The sequence below is a fragment of the Prionailurus bengalensis genome, chromosome E3 (genome assembly GCF_016509475.1).
Source record: "Prionailurus bengalensis isolate Pbe53 chromosome E3, Fcat_Pben_1.1_paternal_pri, whole genome shotgun sequence".
NCBI lineage: Eukaryota > Metazoa > Chordata > Mammalia > Carnivora > Felidae > Prionailurus > Prionailurus bengalensis.
Window position 1 is genome coordinate 8,235,022 of NC_057357.1, and position 15,366 is coordinate 8,250,387.

At 55.3% G+C, this 15,366-nt stretch overlaps 1 protein-coding gene across 2 annotated transcripts; it reads right to left on the minus strand.

The window, feature by feature from the left end:
- Positions 1-499: 499 nt before the first annotated feature.
- TFR2 (transferrin receptor 2) lies at positions 500-14,405 on the minus strand. Of its 2 annotated transcripts, none has more exons than XM_043559692.1 (18): positions 14,126-14,405; positions 13,632-13,854; positions 13,334-13,520; positions 9,164-9,304; positions 8,980-9,091; positions 8,751-8,873; positions 8,261-8,377; positions 7,990-8,129; positions 7,484-7,647; positions 6,350-6,469; positions 5,741-5,823; positions 5,594-5,657; positions 5,428-5,495; positions 5,265-5,341; positions 5,099-5,183; positions 4,783-5,010; positions 4,291-4,431; positions 500-1,256 (listed from the first exon to the last, which is right to left on the minus strand). In XM_043559692.1, exons 1-18 carry the CDS (start codon positions 14,156-14,158, stop codon positions 972-974), a joined length of 2,391 nt encoding a protein of 796 aa, XP_043415627.1. In that variant the 5' UTR covers positions 14,159-14,405; the 3' UTR covers positions 500-971. The 2 variants fall into 2 exon arrangements, with proteins under 2 accessions (XP_043415627.1, XP_043415626.1); XM_043559691.1 differs by having other exon boundaries at positions 13,632-13,881.
- Between the last annotated feature and the right edge of the window lie 961 nt (positions 14,406-15,366).

Here is a 15,366-nt window from a genome sequence, read left to right on the forward strand (position 1 = left end):
CAACTGGTACCCTCCCTTCCCAGCAGGGGCCTGGCCCCAGGCACAGGAAAGTTCCAGGTCATGGTCAGGGTCTGGCACGTGTGCCATCCGTACCAAGGTGTGGAGCAGAGCCCCAGTGCCTATGGGGTTCTGCCCCAGGGTATTTCCGTCTGAAGATCCGGACATTAAATAGCAAATTAAAATCCACCATACAGGTTGAAAGACTGTAGGAAAGAAAAAGGTTTGTTCATACCTTTTGAACAAGAGGCCCTGAAAATAATGTATCCATCCCTGGTCTCTGGAGAAGCTACAGAGCCAGCTCTCCACCCACGATGGTCTTTGGAGAAGGGCCCTCCTTATTTCCTTAGGCAGCATCCTTATGTCCTCAGGTAACAGAACAAAGTTTTCCCCATGGAGACAGCATTCCTGTTTGCATCCTCTTTGGCCCCTCTGCCCAACCCTTCCCTGTCTCAAGGGAGGGAGGATTGGATGGAGTGAGGGTGAGGAAGAAGCATAAAAGTGCTTATAAACAACAGATGCCACCAGGTGGTTTATTAAGGTCCAAACCCCAGCCCCTCCCACCACAGACCACCTGTTGGCTATAGGCTATGGTTCCAGTCATTCTCCCACTAAGAGGACTGGTCATGTCCCAGGACCTAGGAAACCTTCCCGAGTGGTCTCTAGGTGTGGGGGCCCCTTTCCCGAAGGGTAAAGGGCTGTGATGAGGGAGCGGATGCGGCTCTCTGATTAGCTGACAGTAATGCCGACCCATTGTGGAAGTCACTCCTCACCTACTCCTACATTTCAGGGCCAGGGGTGTGGGTGTCTGCGCAGGCATCTCGGCTGGGCCCTTTGCAAGGACGGGAAAGGCTAATGAGAAACCGGTCAGCAGTGAGACGTGGCACTAGGCACCTCTATCACCTAGAAGTCGCTCAAGCGGGAGAGCAGGAGCTCTCGGCAGGGGCATATGCTCGCCCTGCCCACCGCGGACCTCAGAAGTTGTTATCGATGTTCCAGACGTCCCCGCTAAGTGCGTTGGCTGCCCCCTGCAGCGTCCAGGTAAGCAGGGCCAGCTGGCGTCGGAAGCGGCTCTCCTGGAAGCCCAGGCCGGGAGCCACCCCGGAGGAGGCAGCCCTAGGGTCTCCGGAACCGTGGGAGCGCAACAGTCGCACGTGGTCGAGCAGCGCGTCCAGCGTGTGGTCTCCGTGGCCCAAGAAAATGTGGCGGAACGGGGAGTCGGCCGGCGACACGTACTGAGACAGGAAGTAGAACTCCACCTGCGCCGAGAAGGGGTCGTGTCGGGTGGGGGTTCCGCCTGAGCGCGGGGGCCGGACACGCGTAGCGAACATTGCTGAGCAGCTTCTTTAAGTCCCACCTCCCTTTGTCTACCCAATCGGGGGTAGCCATTCTTTGACGTCACCAGCAGCCGGGTAGGCAGCGTCCTCCTACTGTGTTTTAGATTCTATCCCATTCTATCCCTCTGGCCTCCAAGCCCGCATCTACGCCCTCCCAGTCTTCCGTCTCCACTCATTCACTTACCCGGCTAAAGCCTCAAATAACAGTCTATGGTCCTGCTGTTCCTCACTCTCCTACACCCCAGTCATTCCCCCTCACCGCTGCCAACGTCCACATACCAGCGTCAAAGGTCAAGGGGACAGGCCAGTGCTAATGAAGTGCTTGACTCTGTCCTCCCTCTATGACTCAGATGCTGATCATCTTTCTTGAGATGGCCTCACTCCCTGCCCAGTTCTCCCACCTTTCTTCCAGCCTCTCTGGGTTCCTTCTGCTCCCACATATGGGCAGGCCCAAGGCTGGACCCCCACCCTCTGCTCCTCTCCTTACCTACAATCCGGTGTTCTTCAAGCCTGGCTGCTTACTAGAATCACCATCGCGTGGGTGCCACCCCAACAAAATTGGAATCTCTATGGGTGGTCTCACACGCTCACATCTTTTCAAGCCCTCCATGCCCCTGACTGCAGTCACGACCTCATAGGGATAATTGCCAAGTCTACTTGACAAAAATCATCCACTGAAATCCTGGCCTCCACCCTTCTGGACCTCCCCACCAGGTAAGGGGCACCTGGACACAGCCTCACACACATGAGCACCAACTGCTTCTAAAACCTGACCCTTGCACCCACAATCCCTCATGAGTGCCAGGGTCTCCCCAGTGCCAGCCTCTCAGCCCGGAAGGTGTGTTCATGTGAATGGAGTGAGCTCAGACTGCCTGGTTTCTGATTTTGGCTCCACCACTTACTGTGATCTTGGATAAGTTATCATTGTACAGTACTAGCAACCTCACAAGATTTGGGGGGTCCTGTGAAGGAAAATGCAGTAAAGCCCTAGCACATGGCAGCCCTCGAGAAATGGCAGTTGCTATCATTTTCCCCCTCCTCTTCCCTTAACACCCCGTCTGTCCGTTTTCCTTCCAAATGTCTCCCATCATTCCAGTCCCCTCACCCACAGGTGGTATTTACTGCCACTCTCATCCAGAGCTCAGCCATCACTCCACTCCATTCATTCCCTCTTCACCATGGACGGTCTGGCCAAATCCTTCCTAAAACTCTGTTCTGCCCCCACCACCTCCCTGTTCAAACACCTCCCTAATTTCCTTGATGCCCAGACCCTAAAAATTCAAACTTCTTTTCCTGGAAGACTCCCTTGATAGGTGATCTCTCTCCCACAGTTTGGTGCTCCTCTCCCCTCTGCTTCTCCACAGACTTCTGTTCAGGTTCTGCTGGTCCATGCCCTGCTCCCAAGGACAACCAGGCCTATCTCACTGCCATACCCTTACTCTGGATGTCTCTACTCTGAATGTCTTTTGTCTGCACCAACCCACATTCTGTTTGTTCCTCTAGACGAACCTCACAGTCTAAAGCAGGGGTTAGCAAACTTTTTCTAAAAAAAGCCAGGTAGCAAATATTTTTGGCTCTGCCAGCCATATTGTTTCTGTTGCAAACACTCAACTTTGCCACCATAGCTAGTACAAAAGCAGCCATAGAGAATATGAAAAATCAATGTGCATGGCTGTGTTTCCATAAAACTTTATTTGCAAAACAGGCAGCAGGCCAAGTTTGGCCCACTGGCTATAGTTTACCAACCCCTGGTCTAGAGCAACAGAGTTCCCTGGGTCTGGCCCAGCCATGTTGCTGGTTCTGAAGTTCTGAATCTTTTACTCTCCAGCCCTGAGTTTGAATCATGCCCCTAGCATACAGGTGCCCTTCATTCCCTGGGGGGGGGGGGGGGGGGGCATGTGGCAACTTGGGGGAGTGGGGTGGGTGAGGGGAGTAGCATCTTTTTGTGTTCTCGGAGTCTGGCACAGCAGGGATTAAAGCAAGATCTGTGAATGAGAATGAACCATGCGTGTCTCAGTGGAAGGGACAAAGGGAAGGGGAGATGGAGAGGTCAGGAAGTAGGGGAATAAGAGAGGAAACTGAAGAGAGAGAAGGATGAGAGGGATCAGGAGAAAAGAGCAAGGATGAAAGAGCCAAGAGGGATGGGTTTGCGAACAGAAACAAGGGGTAAGTGGTGCCAAGGGAAACAGGCAGGGTCACAGGAGGGAAAAACAAATGGAAGACATGTCCCAAAACCAAGGTCCTGCATACACTCCGGGTTCCCTGTCCACACCACACTCAAGGAGGATGGTCCTGCTTAGAATTTTGCCCTGTAGACTTTTTCCCATGCCCATGGTCCCTACTTACCCCATTTCCCGAAATCAAAGCGTTGAGTTCTTGGGAGTAAATAAATGGAAGAAAGTGGAGAGGTTGGAACAGGAGACAGAGCGTGAGTTGGGAAGTATTCAAAATGAAGTGGGAGGAATTGGCCAAGGAATCAGATCCTGTAGAACTTTACGTGACACTTCCCCCAGGCAGCTTCTCTGGGTTTCACCTATCTTATTACCAGAGGGAAGAGAGCTCTGCTTGCTCTGAATTTCTTAAACCTTTGCCCCTCCTGGCCATAAGCTTGTGCCTCTTGTACTGTGGACGATCGTGGACATGCTTTTTCTCTCCAGAGGAGAGGAGAGGGAGGCAGTGAAGGGCTCGGCGCAAGGCAGAGGAGTCCCAGTTCTGCCACGCGGTCTACCACGCGTCTGGCCCTCCCTGTCCGTTTCATCACTTTGCGGGGCCTGTCTCAGTGGTCGCTCCAGCCTGGCCGGTCTGTGAGCGCTGTCAGTCCAGGACTGGGAGCGCCCGGAAGACAGGGACGGAGCAAAGGCTGAAACAGGGGAGAGGAGCACAGAGCGAATGGGTCCTGGGAAGGGTGGCTCCAGGCCTTCAGAGAAAGGGAGAGGGCGCGGGGGCGGGGCCTCACCCGCATGATGCGCACGTTGTACATGCGCATCAGCCGCTCATCGCTCTCCTCTGAGCTGTAGATCTCCTTTCGCAGCTTCTCAGCTGCCCGGATGTAGTCCCCCCGCGCCGAGTACACCCACTGGAGGGTCAGCCCGCGGGCCTGAGGATGGAGACGCAGGCTGGGGCCGGACGCAGGGGCCAGGACCCCAGCCTAGGGTGGGGGTCCAGGTGCTGGGGAATGGGGCTGAGACCCTGGGGCTGGCAGGACTAGGGGGTATAGTGGAACAGAATAGTGGGAGAGGGAAGAAGATCTGGGCAGTTGGGAGGGTATGAGTTGGGTCCTAAGGGGTCTAGGGGTCTAGGGCAGGAGTAAAAGGACCAGGTTGTCAGAGGGGACTAGACCCTAAGGATTGTGGGGAAGAGGGGCCACACCTCTGGAATGGGCAGCACTTTGGGGGGATATAGCGCCCCCCCACCCCCAGAAGCCAGGAGCAGGGTTGGTATCTTGGACCTTGAGGTCCCCAGAGAACTCGTTGAGGCTGCCGATGTGCTTGAGGACCACGTCCCCGTAGCGGCCGAAGTCCAGAGGCAGCAGGTGATCGTGGCTGAGCCTGATGAGGAGTTGCCCAGCGAGCTGGGCCACAGCCTGGGCCACCGCGGGCAGGCGGCCCCGCAGGACCCTGTGTAGGTTCTCGTATGTGTCATCCTTCGTGTGCAGGAACGGGTACGCCTGGCCATCCTGCAGGGACAGGGTGCACGCTGGCACAGGGTCATTGTACAGGCAGGCTGAGGGGATGCTGCTCTGGGACAGGGCCAGGAAGTCTCACCTCCATGAAAGAGAACTCAACGGCAGGGACCCCCGCAAAGGCCGTGAAGGAATAGGCACTGCTGTCCATGGGCAGTGGCTGGATCCTGAGAGTGGGCAGGTTGGAGTGCTCTGTGGGTTTGGCTCCCCCCACAAGATGCCCTCCCTTCCTCCTCACCCCAACTTACACCTCAGCATCCCAGCTGTGATTGTTGAACATCACCTGCTCATAGAGGGTCTGCCCACTGTGGTTAGGAGAGTCCACCTGGAGGCAGGGTAGGGGGCACCGGTCAGGTCAGGCCCTGGCCACCACCAGCTTCCCTTCATCCCCTGCTCCTGGCCAGCTCTTGCCTGCTTCAGGATGTTCTCTATGAGGCTGATCAGAAGGGGGCTGGTCTTGGCCTGGAACTTGTCATCTCCTGCAGAGAGGGAGGAGAAGGGATGCCAGGCTCAAGGCTTGGCCCTGAGGGCAGGGTGGACCAGAGGGGGCCCAGCTGGTCACACTACCCCCACTCACCCAGCACTGCATTGTCCAGGCTCACATAGACTACGGCTTTGAGGTGCAGCACGCTGAGGTAGCCCTGTGGGTGAGGGATATGAGGTTTAACCACCCCCCCCCCACCTCTTCCCACTGCCTGACTCCCTGTCCTGGACCCCACATTACCTCTAGCCACTCTGTGGAGCCCACGCTCCCAAAGTCCCCTCCGTCCCAGCTGATGAAGAGAAGGCTCCTGCGAGGCCGGAAGCCTGGAAGCAGAGTGGGTTGGGAGCATGGGCTCAGCTGAAGACCAAGCAGAGACGCCATCATTGTCTTCCTCTGTCCTACTTCCCTGGGGTCTCTCCTTTCCTCCCATCCAGCCCCCAGCCCAGCCCACCTCCCCTGATCTGCCCTGACTCAACTATAACAGTGATGGAGATGGCTTTCGTATGGAGTCTCCTGCTTAATGCTTCACTCAGACCAAGGACTATTATTACAGTTGACTCTTAAACATGGGTTTGAACTGCTTGGGTCCACTTACATGCAGATTTTCAATGGAGCGGAGGGGCCTGCACCCCTAGCCCTGGCATTGCTAAAGGGTCAACTCTACTTTCATGTTTAGATGAGGAAATGGAGGTAAAGTGACTTGCCCAGGGCCATGCAGCTGGGACATGGAGAAGCCAGGTTTGGCCCAGGTCTGAGTGGCCACTCTCTAGCTTGTGCTCCTGACTGCCTCTCTGCCCTGTCCTGGCTCAGGCCACAGCCCCAGCTACCCGGCCCAGGCCTTGACCTTACCATTGCTCACCATGGAGGAAAAGGTTCGCACCAGCTCCAGCAATATGGCTGTCCCCACAGCAGACTTGGCCGCTCCTGGGCCCCACGCATCCCTCTGCGCCCCAATGACAACATAGTGATCTGCAGGAGGGGAGGTTTGGGGTCTATGTCCTTATACTGGCAGTACCCAGAAAGCACCTGGGAGGGTGTGTCACAGGGCCTCATCACCATTTCTTAGGCCTCTCAGTCTCCACTTCCCAGCCCTGCCATCCCTGCTGTCCCTAAAGTGACAGCACCTCTTCTGCTTGGCCCTGCCTGGATGGCCTGCTCCTTCCGCAGGGTGCTTGGAGTCATTCTGGATTCCATCACCTCCCTGGTCAGCCATGTCCTGCTGTTTGACAAGTCCTGACAGGTCTTCCTCCTCTACCCCTCTACCCCACCCCACCCCCCAACCCCAGTTTCTCATCTGAGCTGCCACCACAGGCTTCCCTGTATCTCTCCTCAGTGTTTGCAGTGTTTGTAGATATCACACTCTTCAGCTCAAGAACCCACTTTGATTCAGGGGTGCCTGGCTGACTCAGTCAGTTGAGCATCTGACTTCAGCTCAGATTGTGATCTCATGGTTCATAGGTTCGAGCCTTGCGTCAAGCTCTCTGTTATCAAGGTGGAGCCCGCTTCTTCTGTCCCCCTCTCTCTCTGCACCTTCCCCGCTCATGCTCACTCTTTTTCTCTCTCTCTCTCTCAAAACTAAACATTAAAAATAAAAAAAGAACCCACTTAGATTCCTACTGCTATCTGCATCTAGTTAGGCTCAAAATGTTCGTCTGCCTAACCTGAACTCCTTTGTATGCTATGACATCACCCAAAGCACACTTGCTCACCTCCTGTGCTAGGGAACTCACTACTGTGCAGAACTGTCCATCCTGTCTCTGGACAGATTTGACCATGGGGTCTACTCATTGCCACCCTCCTTGGTCCCAGATCAGCCTCAATTTGCCAGCCTCCCACCCTGCTAACTCCTGCTGCCCCCTCCCCTGGGCACCACCCCTGCCCACTCCCCCAGGGCCTGCTGCTCCAGCCCCATTTCTAGTCCAGGTTCATGAGCAATGGCTCCCCTCCTGCAGGCTGTGGGTGATGCTGGGCAAGCTAGCACACCTGGCTCTGAGCGGCCCTCGATGCAGCCAAAGATGTTGCTGATGGGGGTAGAGACCCTGTGGTTGTTGACCCCTAGATGCAAGCCTGGCCCAGGGCCCAGGCGATAAGGGGAGACTGGGAGGTGCCCCTGCCATTCCTGGGGGGCCACAGGGCCTTGGAGTTTCCTGGAGAGGGGTGGGGCAGAAAGGGTTGGAAGTGGCAGAGAGGCCCAGGCTATAGAAGAGCCCAGAGCTCCCCCTGCGCTCTTTCCCTCCCACCCTCTGGTTCCAGCTCGACTTCTGCAATGTGCCTCCTGCCTTGGACAGTTGTGCAGGTTAGGTCCTCAAAGGTGCCCAGAGGAAGTGGGTGTGATATCCAGCTGGAGTTCCACTCACTGGATGGCAGGTACTGGCATGAGGCTCTGCCCACCCAGAAGAGTCATCTTTTTTCTAGTTCACCCCAAAAGACTTTACAAACTAGCTCCCTCTCCCTTCCTCCTCCCCTCTTGGTCCCCACACGCCCCTCACCTCAGCAGGAGGGAGGCAATGTCCGCACTGATGGGCTGGGCTGGGATGTTAGGGAGGCCTGAGGACTGGACTGGAGGGAACTGGGTTTGATTAAAGGAAGGGAAGCCAGGCGTGTAGGGGTCCCCAGTTCCCAGGTGCACCTGTGAGGAAGGGGGTGTCCACGCTGAAACTGTGAGCTGGGCTCCCAGGAGTAGCTTACCAGCATCATCCTAGACAAAGAGGTACAGTCTTGGGACCCCAGGAATCCACCGCTGGCTGCCCCCAGACTCACATGTCCATACACAGCCCTGTGGCTGGACAGGCCGAGCTTGTGTGGGTCCTGGGAGAAGTCTGCAGAATCAGGGTATATGAGCACTCCTCGGGCCCCAAAGTCCTGGGCACTGGCCACCTGGGGATGGGACATGGGTAAAAGGCTCCTTCTCCCAGAGAAAACCGATTTATAAGGGCAGGAGAAGGAAGTAAAAGTAAAGTGGCACTGCCTCTGCTCTGCTATTATGAACCCAGAGAGGCTGTGGGCACCCCCCACCACCCTCATCTTCCCACCTTCGCACAGCAAACCTCACCTTGCTCCACATTCTTCCCTGCTTGTTCCCCATCCCAACCTCCTGATCTTGTTCCCCGCCAACACTTTCTTACCCGCTTGGTTCTTTTCCTCTTCTGACAGCCTCCTAGAGGCTTCCCATCTGCTGCTATCCTATCTTCGCTTTCCCCAGCCCTGCGCCCTCCGCGCTCCACTCCATCCCCCATCCAGGGACCCTCACCTTCTGGGCAAAACTGATCTCCCCCAGGCGCACCAGCAGGAGGCGCCCCGCCGGCTCCACGCCCCGGGCCCGCAGGTCCTGCAGGTCCTCTGGGCGCCCGTAGTGGGCGTACACCAGCTCTCCCTGGGAATGAGAAGGGCTGTGAGGCGCTGTCTCCCCGTCCCTCCTCCACCACCCGGGAGAGGACGCTCGCTGCCCCCGTCCTGGGGGCGGGACAGGGGGCGCTCACCGTGGCGTTGCCCGTGGCGCTGTAGGGACAGTAGACCTCGTGGTCCTCCAGCTGCAGGGGCTCCCCGAGCTTCCCAGACGCCTCCACCCAATGCAGGGTATTGGGATGAGCCCTGAGGAGCGGAGGTGGTAAGCGCCCCCCGCGCGCCCCCCGCGCGCCCCCCGCGCGCCCCCCGCGCACTCACGGGTCCGGGAACTGCAGCCCCACGTAGTGCGTATCCATCCAGACGTGGTCCAGCTTTTGGCCCAAGAGCGCCACGCGGATGTCCTGAGCCAGGGCCGCCATGCCGGCCGAGCCAGCCACCCTTTTCCGAAGGCTGGTTTGCCTGAGCGGGAAGAGGTGGGATTGGGGCGTGGAAGGGGAAGAAGGGGACTTCTGGACGCCTGGAGGAGAGGGAGGGAGGGGGGCTGATGCCAGAGACGTGGGGTCGCCCTGGGGCCTGGGCAGTGACGGACTCTCAAGTCTCTCCCTGACTCGACCATTACCATCCATCCCATTACCACCCGGGCTGCCAGCCAGCGTCTCTAAGGCCTTCTTCCTCCTTAGCTTTCTTGGTATCTTGTCCACCATCTCTTAGGTTATTACTGGCTCAATCCAAACTTCCCGATTTACTGCCTTTCCACACATATGCATACTGTCCTGTGCTTTGCCCCACATATGAAAAACACTTTTCTTCCAAAGGGCTAACTGGGCGGATGTGGCCCTCCAATCTCCCCCACCCTCCACCTGAGTCTCACAGAGCTATCTTAGCATCGTGGTTCCAGGTGTCATAGTGGGGCCCCTTGTCTTGGAGACCTCACCCTGTCGTCTTCCATAGTCACCGCCTAACTAGTGAGCCTGTTGTCGCCTGAGCTTCAGGCATGGCCTCCCTGACAACAGGCTTCACCTGCACCCTCTCCAAGGTGGACAGACTCCTCCCTCCTCAGCATCATCATTGACTACCCCTCTACCTTTTGCCTTGGCAGAAACCCAGCTGTCCCCTGAGACGCCGGGTTCCTATGGGGCTCTGGTTCTTCTAGCACCTGCACTTGCAGTGGAGGCAGGCCCCCGGCTCCGCGGTTGGAATTTCTGGCCATTACTGCTCTGGGAGAACTCTCTTCCTTTGAAGCCTGGACCATCTAGCTCTCCCACGCTCTGCCCCTCTTTCAGACAATCGGTCACTTGTCCGCTTTCATCAAGGACTTTGGTATCTGGCATATCATTTTCATCTCCACTAAGGAACTCCACCAAGTTTCTGCACTACTTCAAAATCCACATGCAGGGTCACCTGAGTCTCAGCCTCCACCCTCTGAGCTCTCGCGAAGACCACTGCACTCCATGGTCTAAGTGGTTTTCTCAAGACCATTCCTGCCTCCCACTCTGCCCCCATCCAGGAGCTCAAGTATTTGTTTGAAACTGCATCCATCAGTGCGTAAATAGATGATGCATAACAGTAAATTAGATGTACACCCTGCAATATATAGACCTTGAAAACATGGCGTTAAATTAAAAGAAAAATTTATCAAATTAAAAACACACTAGAGAGACACTAGAGAGAGCTGTATCTGAGTAGTGGGTCTTGGAGTGACTTTTTTTTTTTTTTTTTTACATTCCTCTTTATATTTTTCCACATGGTTTAACTTTAAAAATAATGAACATAGAGGATGTTATGCAAACATTAAATGTTTTGAAAATTCTACCTATCCATGTAGAACATTCCATATATGACAAAGCTATGTGTGTATTTAAAGGCGCACATCAAACACATCAGATGAGGTGCTTCTGGGTGAGGAGACGAGGGAGGAGGGCTCAGAGTTAGGGAGGGAAATTAAGTAAGAAAATCCTTTGCTGAGGACACTGAACTACTGCCCCAGGAGTATCATGAACTCTGTTCTTTGCACCAACCTTAAAAAACAAAACAAACAGGGGCGCCTGGGTGGCGCAGTCGGTTAAGCGTCCGACTTCAGCCAGGTCACGATCTCGCGGTCCATGAGTTCGAGCCCCGCGTCAGGCTCTGGGCTGATGGCTCAGAGCCTGGAGCCTGTTTCCGATTCTGTGTCTCCCTCTCTCTCTGCCCCTCCCCTGTTCATGCTCTGTCTCTCTCTGTCCCAAAAATAAATAAAACGTTGAAAAGAAAAAAAAAAAAAAACAACCAAAAAAAAAACCACTAAAAGCTCCCCCTACATGTGATCATGATACTCTGTTGTTTCAAATTCTTCATTTCTCTCTCTTTTCTCTTAAAATCCAAAGCAGTTTGGGTAGCCATTAAGGCCTTATATGACCTGAGCCATATCCACCTTGACACCGCAGCTCCCCATGACCACAGGTCAAAATTCAAGCCCTGTGATGTGCCATTAAAGATTTTTCTGGGTCTGTCCTGTCTGGACCCCTCTGTACTCATTCAGACAGTCACATGGACCTTCGTTCACTTCCTCCAATAGGCCACCATTCTCACCCCAGGCCCTCTGCACCTGCTGTTCTCTGGTCTAAAATGCTTTTCCACCTTCTCTTGGCCTGGTGAACAACTCACCCCTTGGGGTCAGCTCCTCACTTCCTTAAGGAAGCCTTCCCTGACCCCCACTCTAAGTCAGATCTCCCTGGTTATAGTCATTGCAATGATGCTAGTAACAAATACATAGTCAGGAATGTGATTATTAGTTCACTATTGATTTCCCCCAATAGACTGAAAGCTCCATAAGGACAAGGTCCAGACTTTTGTTCTCTGCTCTATTGCCCCCACCTACTACTTAGCCTAGCACTTGCCACACGGTAGGTGCTCAAAAATATTTGGTGGACAAATGAATGAATGACCTCATCAATGTCACTGCCAGTTCAGCCATTTACTTCCCTGGTCACACCCACACTGCTCTTGTCATCACCCAGAATTCCGTCTCCAGAATATTTATCCACTGAGGATTTACTGAACACTAACTAAATGCCAGGCACTGTGCTAAGTGTTGGAGATGTCAGAATAAATAGGACACAATTTATCAGATAAATGTTAAAAGTTCCAATATCCCACTCTCTGACTAGAGCTTTCCAGGTTCCAGCTTGCTCCCTGACCCTCACTATACCTGCTCTTCAACCACACTGAGTACTCCAGACTGTCCGATTTCTCCAAGCCTCTCTGCAGCTTTCCCTTCCTTCTCCATTCACCCCGGAGTCATGCATCACTTCATCGCTCGCTCCCCCTCCCTGCCACCCTCTTGCCCTCCCCACCCTCTGATGACATCCACAGTGCCACACCTCACCCTGCAACCTGGCAAACCACCTGTTCAGTCTGTACCCAGCCGACCGAGTGTTGCCCAAGAAAATAAGAAGCCCTGGGGCGCCTGGGTGGCTCAGTTGGTTAGGCATATGACTCTCAATTTCAGCTCAGGTCATGATCTCACTGTTTGTGGGATCGAGCCCCTAGTCCAGCTCTGTGGTGACAGCCCAGAGCCTGCTTGGGATTCTCTCCCTCTCTCTCTGCCCCTCCTCTGCACTCTCTCTCTTTCTCTCTCTCTCTCTCTCAAAATAAATAAAAATTAAAAAAAATAAAAAGCTATCTGGAGTCTACAGCAAAGTTCATACTCCATAACAAAGTAATATAAAAACATTCCTGTGAAAGTCAGGAAATAGGCATATCTCCAGTCATCATTACCTAAATTCACATCCTCTAATGCGATAAGCAATGAAAAAAGACAGAAAAGGTATAGACATTGAGAAAGAGGCTATACATCTCTCACTAGCTATAGCTTATGTGACTTTCTACTTAGAAAACCCAGGAGAATCCACTGAAACCACTATTCCTGACCAAAGAGAGGGCTATTGGAGGCCTGACCTCTGAACCTACCTGGGCAGCTCCTTCCCAATAGGGAAAGTGACCTCAGGAAAACAAGAGAAACACTGGTCTGCTTGGGCTGAGCTTCAGGCCTGCATGGTCTGTATCTGGATGGCATCTCTCACAAATTAGAGGGAAGGTCTATGCTCACAAATGCATTTGCTTGCTCATTTTTTCAGATTCCTTAAAATGTCCCTTCTCAGAAACCCCCAGAGCTTCCCATAGCCACAGGTCAAAATCCAAGCCCTGTGATGTGGCACTCAGGACTTTTCTGGGTCTGTCCCACCTCCTGTCTGGATACTGGACCCTTCCACTCTCACTCAGACAGTCAGCTCCCACATCTCCTAAGGGTGCCATCCTCAGAGCCAGAGCCCCTCTGCAACCTTATCTCTGGGATGCCCCCCCCCTCCCCTCAGCTCCAAGTGACTGACATCCTTCCCAGGACCACTCCCAGGGAGGCCAGGGAGGCAAGTGGAAGGCCTCAGAAGGGGCCCCACACCAGAGTCCTGGGCAGAGGGAAGGAGGCTGAGTTCCGGCAAGGCTGACCCTTACCTGATTGTGTCCTCCAGGCGCCCCTCCCCCAGGAACCTCAGGAACATGGCCTGGAGGTCGCTCCAGTACAAGGTGCCCTGGTGGGAGTCTGGGCCCGGCTCATAGTTTATATCCTCGCTGACCACCAACACGTCATCCCCGCATGCCTGGCAGGACCCTCGGAAGGCCACATAGCCCAGAAGGAAAGCTGGGGGATGGCAAGATGGAGATGCCCTTGTACCCCCCTCTGGATTCCAGAAATCCACCCCCAACCCAGGCCCTTCACTGACGGGGGAATGGGGTAGGGGATGACTCTCACCCCCAGTGAAGATCAGCAGGGTTGTCAGGACCAGGTAGGGGGCAGCCCTTCGTGCTGTTGCTGCCCAGAGTCCGAGGTTCTGCTTCCCTGCCCTGGAGCCCAGGTCAGGGCCCCTCAGCTCCATAGGGCAGAAGTGGATGGGTGGCTCAGCCCCCTCCTCCCCGTCTTCCTCTTCCTCCTCCAGGCGCCACTGCTGGGTGCCCTCCACGCGCTTGTAGATGGTCTGAGAGGGTCGTGGGGACAGCCTTTGCTGCGCAGGGCACGGTGGGCATGAGATTGGGAGAAGAGGCGTGGGGGATAGGCTAGGATCTGGCAATAACAGTCAGTGACTATGGGGTGCCAGAGGAGCACAAGGCAGGGGAAAGGGTCCTGAGAGGCAAGCTGCAGGGGAAAGATGGAGGTGGGGAGGGGAGGGGCCAGCTTTGGGGTTTGGGAGGGGGCTGAAGGACCTAGAGAGAAGGCCTAACGTGTCCCCCAACCCCACTCGGTCTTACCGTTCTGTGAAGTAGACCCCAAAGCCGCTCCATGCTCGTGCCCCTTCCTGAGCCTCGCCGGCTGTTCCCCCAACAGTGATAAACCGTTTGTGGGAGCCCCAAGAGGGCCCCTTATCAGCCCTGGCAGGCAGCCTGAGCCTAGGCCGTTCTTGTCCCCCCCCCCAAAGGGTGGGGGCACAGTCCTGGCCTCAGTCCAGCCTTCCAGATATGAACCCCCAGCCCAGGCCAGAGGACAAGGGGCTGTGCCCTCCCCTGCCAATCCCTCCACAGCCCCACTTCCGCCCCCTTCCTGCAAAACAATCAATTTTTTTACCTTGGGGCAGACTTTGGCCTCCTAGTTCCCATCAGGGGTGGGGGAAGGGGACTGATGGCTGGGGAGGGCAAAGATAAGGATGCCCTCTCCTGCTTCCACCCCTCCCAGTGTCCTTGGGGACCCCTTCCTAAGTTCCCCACTATGAAAACCTCACCCCCTCTCAAGTCATCTGGCTTGCAGGCCCACCAGTGAGTGCCCAGCCGGTCCCTGTAACGCATTAGGCTTGGCTGGGGTGATCCTAAGCTGAAGTTGCCTAAGTGGTGTGACCTGGGGGTTGGTCTGGCCATGTGAATGCCTATCTCATTGGAATCAGGCTGAAAAGTGGGTCTGGGGCTCCTGCTAACTTCTGGGGAGAGAGGGGCATGGGTGGGAGCATATGGTCAAGTAGGACCAGTGAGTGCTCCATGTTGGGGTTCTCCTGGATCTGTGAGTCAAGGCCCACCAGGCATTGGTGGGAAGTGTCCTGGTCAAGGCCTGGGCAGAACTGGGTGATCTTCAACAAGTCATGGTCTTCTCTGGGGCACCTGCGTCTCTTTGGTGACCGGAAGACATGACTTCTACCTCTTTGGGGTCTGGGCACCCCTGGAACACATCACGGGCACAAACTGCTAAGTTTTACCCACAATTTCACGCATGGGATGCAGGTCCTCAAGCCCTACCAAGGATCCCAAGTAGCTCTGGAATAGAAGTGCTCAGGGGCCTCGTGTCGGGTCTCCCTTGGGAAACCTCAGCTCTTACCCAAATTGGGAGAGAGGCTCAGAGCTGCTGGGGCGCACCAGTGCCCCAGTCTCCGCCCCATTCTTGCCACCGCCAAGAGCCCGGAGAAGGAAGACGAGGCGCAGCCGGCTCACCTGAGCTGCAGGTCCGGGGGGCTTAGGCACCGCGTCCCACCTGAGGCCCGAAACCCCGCCCACCTAGGGCCCGCCCC

Coding starts and splice junctions, on each gene's coding strand:
- TFR2 (XM_043559691.1), bottom strand. CDS start 14,158: ATGGAGCGGCTTTGGGGTCTACTTCACAGAACG. Junction 5,658..5,740: donor GCTCCACAGAGTGGCTAGAG/GTAATGTGGGGT, acceptor CCTCACCCACAG/GGCTACCTCAGCGTGCTGCA. Junction 5,496..5,593: donor CCTGGACAATGCAGTGCTGG/GTGAGTGGGGGT, acceptor CCCTCTCTGCAG/GAGATGACAAGTTCCAGGCC.